Source organism: Artemia sp. Qi Xiang Cuo, chromosome 7 (genome assembly GCF_049724085.1).
Source record: "Artemia sp. Qi Xiang Cuo chromosome 7, ASM4972408v1, whole genome shotgun sequence".
NCBI lineage: Eukaryota > Metazoa > Arthropoda > Branchiopoda > Anostraca > Artemiidae > Artemia > Artemia sp. Qi Xiang Cuo.
Window position 1 is genome coordinate 49,546,349 of NC_142800.1, and position 20,351 is coordinate 49,566,699.

The 20,351-nt window shown below is 34.5% G+C and overlaps 1 protein-coding gene across 1 annotated transcript in view; it reads left to right on the top strand.

Annotated features, from left to right (window-relative positions):
- Hrd3 (HMG-coA reductase degradation 3) overlaps positions 1-20,351 on the top strand; it is a 48,155-nt gene that overhangs the window by 23,705 nt on the left and 4,099 nt on the right. Inside the window, exons 5-11 of the mRNA XM_089092359.1 lie at positions 249-447; positions 2,464-2,618; positions 5,765-5,890; positions 8,121-8,349; positions 10,500-10,648; positions 11,738-11,903; positions 14,899-15,146. Of these exons, the coding sequence (XP_088948485.1) occupies positions 249-447; positions 2,464-2,618; positions 5,765-5,890; positions 8,121-8,349; positions 10,500-10,648; positions 11,738-11,903; positions 14,899-15,146 (1,272 nt within the window). The remainder of the gene's footprint in view (positions 1-248; positions 448-2,463; positions 2,619-5,764; positions 5,891-8,120; positions 8,350-10,499; positions 10,649-11,737; positions 11,904-14,898; positions 15,147-20,351) is intronic.

The following is a 20,351-nucleotide window of genomic DNA, read 5'->3' on the forward strand; positions in this document are numbered from 1 at the left end:
GTGGTGTCCTGATATGAACACAATTGTGAACTTTCCTTAAAAGTTTCACATAGTTTTGCCGTATACTTTAAAATGTTTGAGCTAGAGCTTGCGAAAGAAATGTATTTGTATATGAACTTAGTATTAGACGTTTCTATGATTCTTTTATTTACTACTGCCTTCAATTTCTTTCAAATAATAAGGAAATAGCGTTTTTTTTTTACTATTGTAAATTTGATAAGGTGATTTTTTGAAGTTGTTTTGTTTAGGCTATTGGGTTTCTACATGCCTCTGGACTGGGTGGATACTCTTCTGATCAAGCCAAAGCAATGGTTTATTTAACATTTGGGGCTCTGCACGGATCATCTTTTGCTCAAATGATGCTTGGCTACCGCCATTGGTCGGGAATTGCAACTTCTGCTTCTTGCGAACGTTCATTGGACTTTTACAGGAAACTGGCTACTACTGGTAAGTGAAGTTTCTGTAAATTATTATTATTTCTTTTTAATTTACTTGAAATGATAAGAGTAAGTTGTAAAGTAACGCACACAAAGTATATTTTTAAGGTTATAAATTTCAATATCAAAGGTATATATATATATATATATATATATATATATATATATATATATATATATATATATATATATATATATATATATATATATACTGGTTCAATATCAAAATCACCTTCAGGGGTTTGTGATGGATATTCTCTTTAGAGAACTATTCTTTCCTCAGGGAAATGGAGGACTCAACCGTGAATATATACAAAGTTGAAGGGTCCCAATGTCTTGTAATTAAAACTTGCGTAGTTTAAGGCATCTTTGTAGGTTCGAACTGGGTTTTGTGACATAGTTTGTTTGCGTCGAAGGTGGCGATGGCGTTGTTCTTCTAATGTAATATTTCATTCTTCCTTACTTTCATTTTTTACTCGTTCTGATTCTCACTGTCGCTTGTCTTCTAACAGCACAGTTCTTTGTTCTTCACTTTCATTTTTGACACGTTCTTATTCTCGACGTATCTTGTAATTTTTGCTGTCGCTTACCTTCTTACCAAGTATTATTTTGGTCCTTATTTTCTTTTTTATTTGTTCTGATCCTCGTTGTCGCATATCTTGTAACCGTGTATTTTTGTTCTTTATTTTTGTTTTTGAATCGTTGTAATTGTCGCTGCCGCTTATCCTTTAACTGCATATTTCTTTGTTCTTCATTTTCGTTTATCATTACTTTGGACATTTTTCTATTTGGAGCAACTGTTAATTTACATTTTTGTCCTCTAGGTATTATGAAACTGCATAAAACACCTTCTTTGTTCTTCACTATCATTTTTTATTCATTCTGGTACTCGTTGTCACATGTCTTGTAACCGAATATTTATTTGTTCTTCACTTTCGTTTTTAGCTTGCTGTAATTGTCGTTTTTTCATTTATTCTTTCCGGATATTTCTTTGTTCTTAATTTTATTTCTATCAATACTTAAGATATTTTTTCAATGGCCTTTACCTTAGCTGCTTGGATTGATCTTGTCACATTTGATGGTCTAGGTGGTTCATTTTATCCGTGAATTTAAATTTTTCAGGTTGTCCTCGTGATCTTGTCTCATTTGTTGGTCCAGTTTGTTCATTCTGAACAATTGTTAATTTTCGTTTTTTTTTCTAGGTATTATGAAACTGCTGAAAACGCCTTTTGTAAATAGACTCATTACATGTGGTATTTTATATTTAGCTATGTTTCTTGTGTAATTGTGCATGTGTCATAGATACTAAAAACGATACGACTACTCCTGAGGCGGAAATGACGTATTTTCGATCTTACAATGTGCTCATAAATATGATGTTACTCTTATGATTTTTTTTTTCAAAATTAAGGCTCTTGACGAATTTTCTCAAACTCGTGACTTATCTAAATTGTTTTTTAGATTGAAAAATCCCAGGATGCCATTTTTTCAAAAAGAAAACTATGAAGTCGTCCTCGACAAAAGATTTATACATTAATAAATAAATATACAATTATTGCTCGTTTAAAGAGATAAGACGTATATATATAAAATTTATGGGGGTCCTATTTGTTTTCTGTTGACTTAGATTTCTCATTTCTGTCAGGTTTCTGAATTTGACGTGAAAAACGAAGCAGATTTTGTCTGAAAAGTTTTTTTTTTACAGAAATGATCCAGCCATGATTTAAAAGTATTTGGAAAGATGAACAGACTTAGGCTTGCTTGCAAAGACCAATACAAATAACTCAGAAACTTATTGTTTAACGCGAGGAATACTACATGTTTGAAGGATGTTTGTTACATGTATATTGTAAGAAAAATTACATGTAAGAAAAATTTCTTACATGTATATTGAACAAATTGACTAGTAAACAAAAACACGCCAGGGAATTCTCAGTAGGTTTAATAATCATCCTCAGAAAATAAATTGTCACAATGATATTTTTGTTTGTTGATTGCGCCTGTGCTGTTACTGCCCTATTTCTAGTTGCCGAAGGGCTTTTGCCCACAGGTGGAAGCGTCGTAAGTCGTGTAAGATTGCTTGATGAGGCTGAAAATCAAGGGTACACAACCAGCATCCTCGACTCTGATCTCGTGGAATATTACCAAATGCTTGCAGAGAATGGTGACGTCAATGCCCAGGTAATATAATGTCCAGTTAGAATAATATGTCTCATAATCCTTAAACCATGGAGTTTAGTTAGCACGGATCTCTTTAAAGCTTACATGTCGTTAAAGTTCTTAAAAATCAGAGACTGCAAAATTTTAGTTTATTCAAAACGACTGAAATAAAAGTGAATATGTTTACTAAGTTCCAATGTAAAAATCCATATGCTCTGATTTGATCTTTTTTTGCAGCAAAATAAGGGCCGTGACTCGTAGCGGCCTTATGAACTTGGCCTTGAAGCCCTCTAGCGGGGACTGGACTGGACTTGCTTCTAAAGAATTAATCCACAAATATCCATGATACGTTTAAGGCCAAGAGTACAATGTTTTGTTGTGGGCTCCGAAGAGAAAAGCAATGGAATGTATCCATTTGTATCATACATTGCTATAGAACCACTTTGGCATACTTAGAACATCCTATGTTGCCTACTCCTATTTCAGATGTTTCTTGGTTTCCTTATGTGTCTGTGTATTAGCGTTATCTACGCACTGAATAAACAGTTAGGCTTCTTAAGCTGTAGACTTTAAATTCCGTGCAAACAATTCTGGGAAAGGCGGTGCGGCACTATTTTTATTTTATTTATTTGAAACCCCGTCTGTAATAATCTAAAAAGAACTTAGCCTTCCTAAAAAAAAGTGGCCTTTGGTTCTTGACCTTAATTCAGGCCTTGCAGATTACTTTGCTATGCACTAAACTCAGGGGTTTGAAGTAGGGAGGGTGGGGGAGGCACCCTCTTATATATATTTGGATAGCCGGTAAAAATTGAAATCATAAAACTGAGCAGCCAAGGTTCTGGATTTTACTGCAGTTTGCCAATTTTAATAAAATGTCAGCAAATTTATACCAAAAAATCGACTTGGTTTGTGGAAAGATTTGGTAAAATTGGCCACTCATTCGGTGATATCAATCGTTCCTTCCACTTTCAAGATTTTAGTCTAATGATTCGTTTGAAGAAATACTATACTTTTAAGTAAAATGTTTCCAAAATCTCTGCCAATTTGCGACAAGAAACACTCTGATCAGACCCCTCACTCGCCCCAAAGTAGAATTTGGCTATAGATCTTTTTAAAAATTGAGAATCACCAGTTTCATTTTGATTTTGCGGGCACGTTCCTGTAGTTCCTACTCAAAAGAAAAGGGATATCGACACAAACCTGTGGTGGTATAATAGATTGACCTATGCTTGGTAAAACGGGGCCAAGAACTTGATACAAGCTACCCCAGGGCCTTGAGTTACATGGCAGTTATGCTTTAGTGTCTCCAAAAAATCAAACAAGAAGCAATGACATTAGCACACTTGACTATAATTGAAAGTGTTCAAGAAAAGAGTGTATCTTTCTTTTAATCCATCCCCGCCCTTCTGGAATCCTGGATCTGCTGCTGTTTCTAAGTTTTAAACATAAAAACAAATAATTGTTTTTAGTAGGCAACTTGTCAAATTTGGTGCCACAATTAAAAGTAGCAATATTACTAGTAGACATGCAAAATTTAAACTAGCTCCTATCCTTTATCTTTGATTTTCCCAAATTAATGCCATCGAAACTAAATTTGACCTGAAGTCATTGCCACGCAATGTAATTTTACTACTACTGCTACTAATATTAACAACTCAATATAACACCAAGACTTCTGAGGCCACGACAGCTGTGCATACTCCTTCAACCTAATCTATTCAAAGGTTTGCTCTTTGCCACTTCCCATGTTGTTCTAGTTTTCTTTATGTCCTTTCTTCAACTTCTTTCCATCCAGTTTGGGGACAACTCACTTTTCATTTAGCCCCAGACGAATGGTAAAGATCACAATTGTTGACAATTTGTTATTTGTAAAACGTGGCCTAGCTACCTCAACCTCTCTTTTATTACAGCGCTAGAAAGTGGGACTGAACTACATTTTCGTGCAGCTGTCTGAAACACAGATAGTCAAACAAGTACCATAAACTGTCCTTAAACAATTCCTTTGGAAAAAGATACTGCACTTATTTTAAATTTCCCCCAAAATTATGCTCCCTCAAATCAGGCACGCACGCAGGAGGGGCCTGTCGACCTGTTGCACCTACTTCCGCAATTTTTAGATTATTTATATAGTTTACTGCATTTTTCATTTATATTGGCTATTTATCGTATTATGCTAGAAGTTATGTCCCCTTCATAATATGCCAGTCTCCAATGAAAATCTTGTGTACATCCCTGCCTCAAATAACAGTCAGGATATATTTACAACCATCAATATAATAACGAATTTTTGAGTTCCACTTAATCCATCTAAAATAAAAAGTATTTCAGAAACACCTTACAATTCGTCAATTTTTTTTCAGTTAGGTTATTTTACGGAAGAGAAAAGTTATTACTTCATCATCAATGGTATGGCTGCGTGTCTTGATAAAACAGGAAACGTAACAAGTGCCACCACTGAAACTTTAAAGATACTTAACAGTAAGCATTTAAGAGAGGCGCAACTGAAAGAAAACCTCATAAATTCTGCACAATAGAAGAAGAAAGAAGAAGAAATTTGTCAACGACCAATGATTACATCACAATATTTTTAAGCCGATTAAGAGCGACTCCTCGGAGCTGACGCAAAAAGTGTGTTCCAGATAATCTAGTAAAGAATTAAGGGATTAAAATTAAATCTTACAGAGGGAGTAAAAAGAATATGAGTTTTATCCACGCTTCGGGGATGATATAAAGAATGATCAGGAATAAAAAGAGCAGTACTTTTAAGGGCTTTGAGAACATCCCCTTCTAACTTAAAAAAAAAAAAAATACCAAAACTACATGGTAAAGAAAATATTTTGATTTCAGATTAAGTAGTGGTTTTATTACTGATAGTTTTTTTTTTTATAAGAAAAAAGACTGAAACGAGCTCCCATAGAAATATGCCCCCTCCCTTAGCAGAACGCTTGCACGGTTTTCTTCTTGGGATTCCTAGCTAATTTAGCACTTTTCCTCGTGATTTATTGCACTGGAACACTCGTAAGGGATATTCACGCGTTAATCCGGTCGTTAGGCTTTTTTTTTTTTTTTTTTTTTTTTTTTTTTTTTGCTGAATTGTTTTTTTTTCATCTCGTGAAATTTAATTCTCAATTTTTGCTCCATTTCTATTTAGTTCACAATTTTTCTAGGTTAAGCTGGGTCAACTTCATTATATGGGCGGTCGTGGCGTTCGTCAAGATTACCATAAAGCCTTGTACTATTTTCTACAAGCAGCTGAAGCTATGAATCCTAGTGCATTAGCCTATCTGGGCAAGGTATATTTTAGTTTTTTTTGGTATTCTTTGTTGGTTTTCAAGTAGAAGGGTCGTCAATTGTTCATTGAAAGTTATTCATGTCCAAGATTTTACAGCATGGGAAGAAATGACCTTGAGAGTCTGTTACTTGCTAAATGTTCAACGTCCTGAATGAAAGCCTGTGTATGTTGACTCATTCTTTGAATAGGAAAATGGGAGAGGGGAAAATATATATATATATATATATATATATATATATATATATATATATATATATATATATATATATATATATATATATATATATATATTTTGCCAAAATATAGCTAATTAAATCTGTTTGGAAATTATATAGAACCTAGCTGCTCTTTGTTGCTATTTTTAATTTAAGTTTTGAAAGTCTTTCATGCTTTACAACTTAATCTGAAAGCAGAAATTTGGGATAATAACAAATTGTAGTAATATTTTTTTTTACTCTTTCCTTGAATCTTACGACAGGAGGGACTGAAGCGAACACCCTTGAACAGAAGGCATGGCCATATTCACTGCGCTTGGTGCTGCAGTGAGTTGTTAGTAGTAGTAAGTATAGTAAGATTTATTCCTTGTCTAGTCGTTCCTAATTTTCATATGGTGGCCTGTTATTGCAATATAAAAATTCTAAAATAATATTAGGAATGAGGAATGTTGGTGTTAGACAAGGAGGAAGATATTAGAAGGAATGTTGGCTGGGAGATGTTGAAATCAATGCATTATATGTTTGAGAATGTGAAGTATTTTGCTTAAAAGTTTAATACACATAATTTGTATCTGCAATAGTGCTGTTTTTCCATCGATTTGCAAATATACAGGCAAAAACTGTAAGCTTATGTGTGGTTGTAAATGAGCTTTTTTCTCATTGTTATATGAAAGCTTTGATCTTAAGTCTAGAATACATGCAAATACATCCATAAAAAGAAATTTGGACTTCTTCCCCCTAAAAATATGCTGAAAAAATTCAACGTATCAATAAGCTAACGATTTTATAGATGTTAAGTTTGTTTGGTAATACTGCTCACTTGTCGTTGTCTTTGCCAAGCAATGTTTTTTTCTTTTAAAAAATTTCAATTTTTCGGCAGTAGAAAAAGAATTTTTTTTATTTTGTAGCACATTCGAGGACAAAAGTGTCATAAAAAGTAGTTTTTATGAATTTTTTTTTTACCCATCTCTTCTCTTGAACCCCCAAATTGTTTTAATCGTCATATAATTTGTTTTTAGTAAATGGAGCTGTAAATGCGATGTATAGGCTACCTACTACTATTCACTGCTACTACTACTACATACTACTATTCGTGACTAAAAAAGACATTCCCTCCGCCTCGTGTCTTTAGGCCTTGATCAAAACGCTAATTTCTTCAACAGCACTGTTCTGTCGGAACGTAAATGTCGCTTTTTCATGTTTGCTTGCACTTTTAAAATCTATTTACTCCAAAGGTATATCCTTACTTGATTATTCTTCGAATGCTTAAACGTCAAGCTCTCTCATTCTTAAAATGAGAAACAGAAAATTAAAATTTCGCCCTTGTTAGTCTTTTATTTTCCTTTTTGTTCTTTATTTTAACAGTACGTTTACTTGTTCCTTCAATTCCATTTTTTTTCATGTTTGACTTCATTTGAACTGTCGTATCAGATCATCTTTACAAGCTTGCATATACACTACGCTAAAAATGTCAAATTGAATGATAAAGTTTGAAAATGCTAAGGTTTATGATGTCATTTGTTTGCCTTTAATAGTTTGTTTTTGGTTGTCTCTCAAGTGATTTAGGCGATATATAAATTTGTTTTGTTTTATGAACCCGTGCCACATCTATAAATGTGGTTGTAATGTTTTAGGTTATGAAAATGGCTATATGCTCAGAGCATCCTATATACAAGTCCAAATAAGGGGCTTATTGATACTCTTTTCGCATGTGCCTCTTTACTTTTATAAATAAAGCGCCTGAACTCAAAAATATTGACGTTGTACTCAGCGTTGTACCACCTAAAAAGGGGATAAAACCGTCGTGATCAATTTAATGCCCTCTTGTCTCTTTACTCTTATTTCCTCTTCCCTTCCTCGTGCCCTTTTAATTTTCTTGTTTCTGTTTTTAGCTCATATTTTTGCAGTCTACAGGTAATTTTCTGTTGCAAGCCATGGTATTATTGCCTATTTATTTAGACATGATTCAGACGTCTTCGTGCATTTTTTTTCTTTAGTAAAACTTTAAAATTCCAGATGTATATGGAAGGCAACGAAGCTGTCCCACAAGATAATGCCACGTCTTATACGTATTTCAAAAACGCTGCTGACTTGAACGATCCCATTGGCCAAAGTGGCTTAGGTATGCTCTATCTTCAAGGACGCGGTGTTCCGAAAGATCTCAATAATGCACTCAAGTACTTCATGCTAGCTTCTGAACAAGGCTGGGTTGAGGGCCATCTACAGCTTGGTACTATGTATATGAGTGAGTATTTTTTCTTAGTGAATTTGTTGAACTAACTGATAAAAATAAATTTCTGCTTTTGATTAAAAGGAAAAAAAACATTGAACTTTTATCAGCTCACCTACTATTACATTTTTTTTTTTTACCTTAAACCGGAAGATCGGCAAAATATGTTTACAGATGACGAAAATGAGTCCAATTTAACTAGCTTACTTAACTACCTTACTTAACTTACCAATTTAGTTGTCGTAAATTTAAAGAATAAAGAGAATACAGCTCTATCAAAGAAGACATAAAGAATGTTGCATTTTTTTAAAGAACAGAACGTTTATTTAAACATAAATACGAGATAAGTAAGGTAAAAGTTGATTTCTCTTGCTTTGTGCTGCAACTTTAATTAGCCAATGGATCCACAATTACGATATAAACTTTGGATTACCAAAAGAAAAAAAAATTAGGCTTTCTACTCGAGAAATAACGGAGGAGAAGGGAGAGAAAAAAAAAGTTTATATAAATTAAGAGAAAATTAGACTTATGGGACTATGGCCCTTTGAGATGTTGCAGCATCTTTGACCAACTGATCGCAATTACTGGGCGCATTGACATGGGACTTTGTCTTACAGGGATCAAATTCGATGTTGCGTTTGACGTTTAGCGTGGAAACGTTTGCCATATCCATTATTTATTCACGATTCGCTCAAAAGTCCGCACAAGAAAAATTTGAATGCGGGGAACTGTAGACGAGTCAATAAAATTGTATTTTCTTAGTTAATAGTGCTTAATTTGTTTAATTTTTTTTATACAAATGTTCGCTATAAGAGACATCGTTTTGGAAATTTCGAGGGACTGAAAGCTTCAGTTTAAAAATTCGGATAAAGACTGCAAAAGAACAAGCTAAGTCCTACTTTGGTGCAAAAGTTAGTCGAGTTCTGGTTCAGTGTGAAAGAAAGTTGGAAGCACTACGTGGGCCTATAACCTCTCCACCCATCTCCTTGTCAATTTTTTTTTTAAGCACAAAGGTTGGCACTTTGCACATTGTTTGAAGAAGAGTGAGATAAGCAATTTTCAACCTGTTTTACTGGAGACAAATTTGGCACGTGACCCTTATAACATCCACCTTTCCACTTCCAGCTTTTAGCAGAGTTATGCTTGTTGTACCTTCGGTAGTGTCTACTAACCTCTCTACGCGCCCCTCCTGTTTTCAACTTTTAGTAGAAAGACAGAGGTTTTGCACCTTCTTTAAACTGGAATCTTGTAACAATTTTCAGTGGGCAGGGCTGAGTGACAAAAGTGGGCCCATAGCCTCTCTATCCCCCAACCCCACTACCAACTTTTAATGTGAAGCTATTTAGCTGGCACTCTGTTTGAGTTGGAATTACACAAGGGTATTGAATCGCTATTATTAAAGGCAGAAAAAGAATCCATAGCTCCTCCTTTCCTGGTCCCAATTTGCAAAAAACTTAAGAGAGATGAGGGGGGGGGGGGCAAGGCTTTCGATTCGTTTAATGAGACAAAAAAGCAATTTCTAAAATCTAGGGGAGGGGGATTTTTTTCTGATTTTTAAAGATGAAGATACAAATAAAGGATTTTTTCGAAATCTATCTGGGGCAATTGCCCCTGAAAAAATTCAAACTGTTTTTCATTTAGGACAAAATGAATGGGAAATGCTTGGAGATCTTTAATTTTAACCCAAGACTCTCTAATATAATTGATACGTAAAAAAAAGAGAGACTCACGAATATTCTTGAAAATAAAAATAAAAAGCATCATTGAAATGACCAACTCAGCCTAGGGACAGATAATGCCCTGGACTGTAAAAGCTGCTTAAATGGAACCGGAACTTATGGTAATGCCGTAATAGGATAAGATAAAATTGCAGGGGGAGAGGACTGTGGCCTATTCGCCCTCCTCGCCCCGTCCCTAAAACAAAATACTGCGTACGTGCCTGGATGGGGTTTACTTTTTTTCAGGTTTCAATTCTTTCGTTTAGCCCTGTATGAGCCGACTGCTAGCTATGAAAACTGAGAATATTTGTACAAAAAGAACATTTTTTAATAACGTTCTGTATTTGGTAACATCTCGTACATAATCGTGGCAAAAAATTGCTCGATTACTTTGGCTTTCTGGCCTTACCACAGGATTTTTTTCTATAATCGCTGGTTTCTTTTCAGATGGGAATGGGGTAACTCGAGACTACAAAATGGCTGTAAAATATTTCAACCTGGCTGGACAGTCGGGATCCACTCTTGCTCTCTTCAATCTAGCTCAGATGCATGCCACGGGAACCGGTATGCTCAGGAATTGTCATACAGCAGTCGAAGTAAGCTTGCCAGTTGTAAATTTTTACCCTCTTCATTGGTTTTCCCCATGGTAAACCGCTCATTCTTTGCTTCTGTTTTAGGTTAGGTTGAGCTAAAATTTGCTTCTTTATGAAGTTTCATAAAATTCTATTTACATTTGCTATTCTAATTCTCTTAAAAAGTCACTTTCATGTCTAATTTATTTGACGTGTTATTTTAACCTGTTTTTCTTGCGTTTTATTTATACTGGACATTTTTCTAGTAATAATGAATCATTATTTAGCGTAATTAGGAGGTTTAATGACCTGCAATAAAAGTCATTCGTCTATTTAGGAGTTTGTTTTGATATTTTGAAAGATCCATATGTTTGTAATATTTATAATTTTTTTTTTAGATTTCTTATTCATTAAAACGGTATTTACCTATCATAAACGGGGTATATCATTCAAATTGGGGGCTTGACTTTCAAACCTCCGACGGATAAAATGATTAAATTTACCTCCGTTGTAATTTGTCATTGTTGAGTTTATTGTTGATCGCTAACAGTGAGTTTATTATTTGCTATTGTTATTTATTAATATCGCTACTGCCATTTTTTGTTGTTGTTGCTGTTGTAAATTCATATCAGTTTGCATTTAAGAAAACTAGATATAACGTATTCTGGAAAAATAAAACAAACAAACACTTCTCATTATCTTGGGAACCAAGTAAAATGTAGCAAATTTTACTTATAGATGAGAGCAATAAGTTTTGTAATCAGTTCGACATCAAGCGTCACAACACCGTTTGAATTTTCACAGCCTGTTCGAATTCATGACCATTTGAAGCTGGAGCTTAAGTTATTTTTTATCCACCTGTTTTGTGGTTTTTGTAGGTTAATATTAACATATGCCCCAAACAACACCAATTTTGGAGAATTCCAAATAAAAAATAAACGTTTAGTTTATCTGAAAGCTAAATATAATCTTTTTGTTCTGATATTTGTAATTTATTCAAACGTTTTCTTAAAAAAAAATGTTAATAACAAAAAAGACAAGGTTAAGCAGAAATTGGTTAAGCGAACTGCAAATCAAATTTATAATGCATTTCTATCTTGATGTATTTTGTAGCTTTACAAAAACGTTGCTGAGCGAGGTCGTTGGTCGGAACTATTGATGGAAGCTTATTCAGATTATAAAGATGGAAACATCGTATCATCTCTCTACAAATACATGTTCCTCAGTGAACTTGGCTTTGAAATTGCACAAAGTAATGCTGGATACATCCTTGATAAAAGTAAGTTGCAACTTTAGTCAGCTTTGAAATACATTTTAGGGCACTTTAAATTGGCCAATAAGCTCTTTATACTAATGTCTGAAAGATTGCATGAATGTGTTGTGATGGTTTATCATTTTTCTCTTTTATTTTCACATCGTGATCGTGATATTTATTTTCTGAGATTGTAGTTCGTAATTGTGTGAGAATTGAAAAAGGCTAATTACCTGTTTTGGCGGAGAGCCAAGATATAAGCTAGTTTCGTTTTGAATGAATGTTTTTTTAGTATGAAATTGGGAGACCTTTCCTGAAATTTGTAGAATAAAGACATCTTTTTGAAAATCTTTACACTTGGTGAATTTAGACAGCGATAAGGGTTTCTGATTGAGACCAATTTTAGGATTCGGGTTCTAATTATTGGTTGCTGTGGTAAAAGTTGCCACATTTGTATGATAAACTTTTTCACACCTTGCCCATATTGTTAGAGGTAATGTCTCAATGTAATTTGCTTCGTGAACCAAATAGGTAGGCACGCGGTTAGTTTCGAGAAGGACGTTGGCTGGCATAATCTTTCATCCTGCTTGTGACTATTGTAGAAATCAATTGGATCTCTCAGCCCATGCCTAGCTACGAGATGCTTGCAATGCTTAGCGTTAAAGAACAAATTGTTCTAATTGTCTAGTAGAGTTTGTTTGTGTAAAAACAGCTGATTACTCTTGTTTTGAGGGAGAAACTTGAACTTGACTTGAGAAACTCTTTGAAAGTCGCTTAAACTGAAGCTTAGAAATTAATTGTTATTGCATTTTTGGAGTAAGAAAAAATCTGACTGTTCCCCTTTCATTTGGCGTAAAGTTTCCGATAAAAATATGTCTATAACTCACTTTCATCTGTAAGAAAAAAACAAAATTAATTGGACTATTTTTGGGTTGACTTCTGAACTAATATGACCTGATAAATAGACAAAAGGGAAGAATGTACATTGAGCGAGATAACTTAGCGTGCCTAGACAACATACTACTAGTTTTATCTAGCTTCCACCTTGCATTGTGAAATTGCTGCCAAAGCTAAAATTACAGCTTTTATGATAATTAAATTAAAAATTAAGATTTTCCATGAAAAATAAAAGTGAATATAAAATTTAAACCAACCCGAATCTAGGTTATGTAAATTTTCAAACATATAACGGGCAGAAATCAGGATGAATGAAGAAATTAAGCTTAAAACAAGCAAAAATTAAAATGAACAATGAAATCAAACTTAAGACGAGAATGAATTAGCACGAATAAGGGTGGTGTTGCCACATATTACGCCCATAAAAGACTACAGTGTCATTTGCACTGTACTGAGAACAAAGTATATTCCTTAAATTGAACGTCTTAGTTTGGCAATTTGGTTTCTCTACTTTGAAAAAAAAATATAACGTGGAGGGTATAGTGACAAAAAAAGGTATTTAAAACAATAAAAGTAATTGAATTGTCAGATATGTTTTACAATTTACCACAAACATGTTACCGCCTTTCAGACCCTCCGAAAGATTAAATGTAATTCGTGCTTTACTGAAAACCTTGGGCACCGGCCCAAGGATCACATTTTTGACCCTTCATTCGTTGAATATCCTTGTATGACTCTGATTTAACAATGTGCAAAATGTCCACGGTTGTAGGTTTTTATTGAAGTGTATCTATACAAGCTCTGTTTTATTTGCCCTTTTTGCATAATTTGGTGTCAGAGAGCACATGAAGTGTTAAGCGGCTGTTCCCAACTTTCTATTACCATCCCTTCTATATTATGATCCTAAAAAAAAGTAGATTGAAACTCAGGGCATGACTGTTGTCAAGAATGTGTAACATGCCCACCTTTTTATTTGCCCTCTGATCTGTTCTGGCCTTCCAAATAGCACCAGAGATTTGAGTCTGTGGTCAAATGAGCTCTCCCATCTGTTTCATATGTTGAGGCTGCGAAAAAATATTTGTCTCAGAGCTCAGAGGCATGAGAACTTCTGCCTACCTTTCTGTTAGAAATTAATGGTGAATTTGATGCTGGAGTGACTTTGTGTCTCCAATCACACATATTGAAAATCATTATGTGATCCAAGTTCAAGCGAGGTCAAACACACCTGTCTTTCTGATGAAAAGCTGTTAATTGGAGGGGGAAATCTGAGGGGTCAGGGGTCCACTCTATGCTTCAATCCATACAGCTTGGAAATAATTGCATGTTTCTGATACGAATAAGGGGCTACATGCTTACCTCTCTATAAAAAGCTGGTGGTAGTCATTGGGGGGGGGGGTCACGGGGCCTTTTTGTGCCTCCAATCGTGCAGTCAAATCATTGCATGGTTTTAATTTTAACAAGGTGCAACATGTTTCCCTTTCTTCTGAAAATTAAGAAAGGAAGGGAGTTATAGTGGTCAATGGGTCAGTGGTCAGTGGTCAAAGTTATATTTGGTCGTCCAATCACACAATTTAAAATCTTCGTATCATTCTGGTTGAAAAAGGTTGCACGTGCCTACTTTTCTGCTTAAAAATTCGGAATGGTGGGATGGGGATGGATGAGTAAATAATTACTATCTGACCTTGCTTATTTGGTAAAATTTTAAAATTCAACTTATTTGAACTCATAGCGTTAAAAAAAACACTATCAAAACTAACGTTTGCACATTGTTTTCCTGGTTGACGGAACTAAAATAGCACCATGTGTACTTTCACTTGAAAGGACACATCCTGCGGAACATAACAAATAAATTCTAACGTTGTAGATAGAGATGCTTCACTCATTATCTGAAACCTTGGAATGAAATCGAGGCTTCTAAACCGAATAATTCGTTTATCGTTGGATAGCTGAAGGATCATATAATTTGAAATAAGGAATATTTTTTACGCTCAACGATCAGACAGAGCAGGTAGGTCTCACTTTTATTCGTAAGTATAATGCATAATTTATTTTCATTTTTCAAGTTGCTTAGTAACAAAGTATATGTCACGTTGCTTAGTAATTGATTATCATATTTCCTTTTAAGATATGGTAGATTTATTTGGTGAACGCGAAACTTATGCCAGAGCTTTGCAGTACTGGAGTCGTGCAGCCTCTCAGAATTATCCTCCGGCTCGAGTAAAACTAGGAGATTATTATTATTATGGACTTGGGACGTCCGTCAACTATGAAATTGCTGCTCATCATTACCGAATTGCGGCTGATCAACTTCATGACGCGCAGGCTATGTTCAATCTAGGCTGGATGCATGAAAATGGATTAGGAATGAAACAGGTACAATTCTTTTGTTCTGTTTTTTTAGGATTGTTGACCTGAAAAAACGCACTCTTATGTACGTTATAAATTTTTTAAGAAACGGAAAAAAATTTGTTAACTACTCAGCCGTCAAAAGTAAAAGCACTTTACATATGCACTTTTCCGTGATATCGTCACTATGATGTTTAAATCTATTTACGCTTTGGATGGGATGTACGGCAGAAATGGGCATTTATTCATTCCGACAATTTATAAAAAAATGAAAAGAGGGTATTTCAAATATACTACTTTGTCTTTTGTTATTACGGTTGTCTTAATTTCCCATTAGAAAACCTAATACGTACTGTAGTTGTGTTATTTTCATTGATAATCAGACTAGGGCTTTATTTTGTATACTTTTCAATTTAGTGTATACTTTTTTATGTAATTATGCCATTAAGTCCAAAAGTGACTCTTCGGGTACATGAGTGTCCGGTGGGTCGCACTGTTTGCAGCACAGGAAGGGGCCTTGTTTCATCGCTTTAGGTTGTTTATGGAAGCATATTCGAATTTAATAAAAAAGATTGAATAAAAACCAGGTATTTCATGTAAACAGCGATATCAAAACTGAAAATAGACATAGCTAATAACCAAGAATAAAAAAATGAAACCCAAAACAGGCAGAAATTACCTCATAAGTGTAACGTGGTCTCCTCCCTCAAAGCCAAAAAAGGGTAGAGCGTCATTTGTGCTTTCTTGAAAATTAAATATGTTGTTTAAATTAAGCGTTATTTTCACCCAGCTGTTTTTTTATGCATATGAAAGGGATTTACTTAAAATCAATAAAACAGTCAAGAAAACTAGAGTCCTATTTGATTATTAAAACTAAACTGGTTTTATTAAATATATCGATACCAAATAAAAATGTTTCCCTGCATGTTTTAGAAGTATTTTGACTTTTTAAAATGCTATTATGAAAAGAAACCGACTCACAGCGTATTCCGTTTGATAGATTTTGTTATTAGTAACACAGTAAACGCTAAGAAAGCGAGAGAGAGCAAGGTATTAAAGGGGAAGGTAAATTTATCTTAAGCTTTTATTATTTCCATAATTGGGTGCCACAGGTAAAAGTGCTAACGAAGTCAGTATATTGTTGAAGGTTCGGAGAGTTTGCTCTACGGGTACGCCTGAAACTGATTGTTGAGAAGATTAATTGGCTTAAGTTAGCAATATGTGAGTATAAAGAACAATCTTAGGTAGCGAAAACATTGAACAAGTGGGGAGTTTCATCTGCCTAGGTGGTATTTTTAGTGAGTGGATGTAATGAGGGTGATAAATGTAGAAGAGTCAAGGCGCATGCCATTTTTGCAGTTGAGAATAGTTTGGAAGAATAGGAGGATATATCGTGGAAATACCGGTAGTATATTAGAAGTCACACTAATCACAGTTATAAGATATATTCTGTTGAAAAACAAGTATCCAAAAGAACACAAAACGAAAACGTAGAGCAATTCCTGGATTCAGGAATCAATTAAAGCCATTCGGCCAAAGCTGATGCAAAGGGCCTCATGTCGCTTGTGTGGGGTGAGTAAACCTTCATTTTATAAAACTTAAGCGTACGGCATTTCTACCTTTACTATAATCTCGAAAGCTCTCTTTGTCTCTTTTATTTCATTCACTGTAGCACCAAATTTGCTCAAATTTACAATATTTTGCTCAAAAGGAGCAAAATGGTTAAGAACAGGAACCACTTCGAAACCACAGGAACCACATTAAACTTTAAGGAACCACTTCGGCTAAAAGAAACTAAGAATTCCAGGATAAAATGGAAAATAAAGGTAAGGTAACACAACAAGCTACTCATCTATTATACTCCTACTCAAAGAGTATGGGTAACTAGAGCCTTAACTGGCGCTATTTTACACAAACAAAATATCACCAACCCCATCTCGCGTTTGTATTTTTCGGTATTTTCTATTTTACACAAAAAAAATATCACCAACCCCATCTCGCGTTTGTATTTTTCGGTATTTTTTCACTGTAGTAATAAGGTGAAAGTAGTGTAGTGAGTGTAATTTGCAAAATTAGTGTAGTAATAAGTGTCTTATCTCAGTTTCTGAAAAAAAAAACATCAGCTAAACAAACACATGCACACGAAATACCGTCCGACGAAAACTATAAAAAAAATCACGGCGAGCAACTAACTTATGATACCATGCCTAACATAACTCAGCTTCTTAAGTTTATTTTTAAAAACATTCCGATTTACAATACTTTGAACGATAGCTCTTCGTTATTACCAATGCACCTCCTTATTGACAACTTCTCATTTAACCTTATTCGTCGTATCTTGTCTTCTAATACTAAACGGGATATCCATGACGATACATATGGCTATTACTTTGCTTTGATTCTATCCCTTAGTTAATCCATAATGTCAAACAAGAATCATATTTTTCAATAAAGGCTGAATATTATTTCCTGGGCATCTAAACTTTGAAAGTAGCTATTGACCAAGTGGAGTCAAACTAAATTTCACATAAGGCCTATTCTTTGATGTAATGTGTCCAAACCAGCACCTAAAACAACCCTTAGACAAACTGTTTTCAGATGCCTAGGTCAGTAGTATTAGTAGTACTAGTTATATTTGGTGGACATTTTTTTACGTTTTTTTGCGTTTCTTTGGGAAATTTGAGTACTAAGAAATTTTAGAATATTTTAGTTTGAGCTGTCAAAATCATTTGAAAAAAACAAAAAGGAAAAGACTAGTTATAGCCAATGTTTAGCCATATATTCGTGACTATTCCTTATTCGTAGGGAATTTTATCAAGGACATATAAATTAAGAGCCAGTCAAGTTCATGGATCTTGGTTCAATTATGTGTCCTTCTTTTTAAGGAAATATTTTGTTCCTTAAAAATTGTGACATTTTAATAAAAATTCATATTCGCAACTGAAGCTTCTTCAAGTTTATTATACAAAATTCCCTTGTTCAATAGGTTATGTCGACTCTAATCTTCAAAGACAAGAAATATTTCATGTTGTAAAGCAAACCGCTGGGTAGGGTAGAAAAAAAAAATCTAAATAAAAAGGCACAGCATTTAGGGACTTCATTTTAGTATCAGAATCATGTCTGATAATTTTAGACCTCACTGCATACATACATATTTTGTCCCAACCCTAACCAGTCTTTATTTAAGTAAATACAGCTCCACAATTGTGCCCAATGAATAAACACTGACTTTACAGCTGTTCCTATCACAACAATTTGATTAAAAAAAAATATCAGATACGCCAATCGTTTCTAGGTTTAACACAAAATATCTTTCTAGAAGAGGTTAAATGCTAGAAGGCAGAATGTTACTGGAAACTTGTGAAGCTTACTTCGTACAAAAACTCAACTTGTTAATTAAACAGATAAATTCCCAAATCTAGATCAAAGCTAGCCTTCATTTCAGAGCACTCCAGCTGATTAAAAAAAAGGATTAAAAAGTATTTCACTTATAAAGTATATTTGGTCTTTCAGGGGAGTGAGACCTAAAATCCGCTATTGGCCTTTATTATATATGTAGCTAGTATGGAAGACATATGTAGCTTTTGCATTGAATATTTTAGTATATTTGACGTTTAAAACCGGAAGAAAGCTAGAACTGCAGCTAAGAATTTTAGTGAAAAAGCTTTACGTTTGATAGAAAGGAGAAAGGACTTGTACAAGAATTACCTTAGTGATAGATCATATGATAACAAAAGAAATGTAAAGAAAATGGAGAAAGTGTTAAAATATGAACTAAGGAGGTGTGAAGTGGAGGCCATGGATAAAATTGTCGAGGACCTGGAAGATGCAGCTAAACGGTATAATAGTAAAATATTGTACTGGCATGTTAACAAATTGAGAGGGACGACTCAATGCGGACTTGTTAAAGACCCAGTTAAAGATAGGAATGGGACCGCAATTAGCGATAAGGGAAAAACTAAAGAGAGATGGGCCAAACATTTTGAGAATTTTCTTAACCGAGATAGAGTTGAAGGAAGAGATATAGAGGAAAATGAAAAAGTTTGTGATACCTTGGATGAGAAGGAAGATTTGTTCTGTGAGGAGGAATTAGCGACAGTACTAAAACGACTAAAAAATAATAAGGCTCCAGGTGCTGATAGGGTGATAAATGAGTTTCTTAAATATGGTGGCTCTGAGGTTAGAAATAAGTTACTGAAGATTATGAATATGATTTTTGAAAAAGGGGAAGTACCTAACGATTTTAGGAAAACCTTAATTAAGCCACTTTATAAGAAAGGTTATAAAAGTGAGTGTGGTAATTATCGAGGGATTAGTCTGGTGTCTGTAGGTAGCAAACTACTTAGTAACATGATAATTTTTAAACTGAGAGATGCTGTAGATAAAGTTTTAAGGGAAGAACAGTGCGGTTTTAGAAAAGGTGGAGGATGTGTCGACCAAAATTTTCACTCTTAGGTTAATAATTGAGGAGTACCTGAGTTGTTAAACACCTTTGGTCTTTAGTTTTATAGATTATGAGCAAGCTTTCGATTCTGTTGAAAGAAGAGCTTTAGTAAAGGTTTTATCCTTGTATGGTACACCAGACAAATACATTAAAGTGACTAGTGCTATGTACGAGAATAACACTGCTGCGGTTAAGGTTTACCAACACACTGCTGCAGCTGGTTTTGTATTAAATCAGGAGTTAAGCAGGGTTGTGTTCTATCCCCCTTTATATGGATTATTTTGATGGACTTTGTCTTAAGGAGAACAGGAAAGGCAATGGGAGACCACGGAATCAAATGGGGAGGAAAAAGTGTCCTGGACTTAGATTATGCTGCTGATTTAAGCATCCTAGATGAAAGTGTGAGCAAAATGAATGATCTTTTATAGGTTTCGTGAGTTCAGGGTGCTAGAATAGGTTTGAAGATCAATGGTAAGAAGACACTAAGGCTAGGTATAAGTGGAGATGAAAAGGTAAAGTTGGGTAATGAAAAGATTGATCAGGTGGACAGCTTCACTTACCTTGGTAATATTATTAGTAAAGATGATGGGAGTAGTGAAGATGTTAAAAGTAGAATAGCCAAGGCTCTGGGTGCTTTTTCACAGTTAAAAAAAGTTTGGAAAAATAGGAAGATAAGTCTGCAAACCAAGATTAGAATATTAGAAGCTACAGTGATGACAGTGGTCAAATATGGCTCTGAAGCATGGGCGCTCCTAAAGCGGATGAAGATTTGCTAGAAGTTTTCCAGA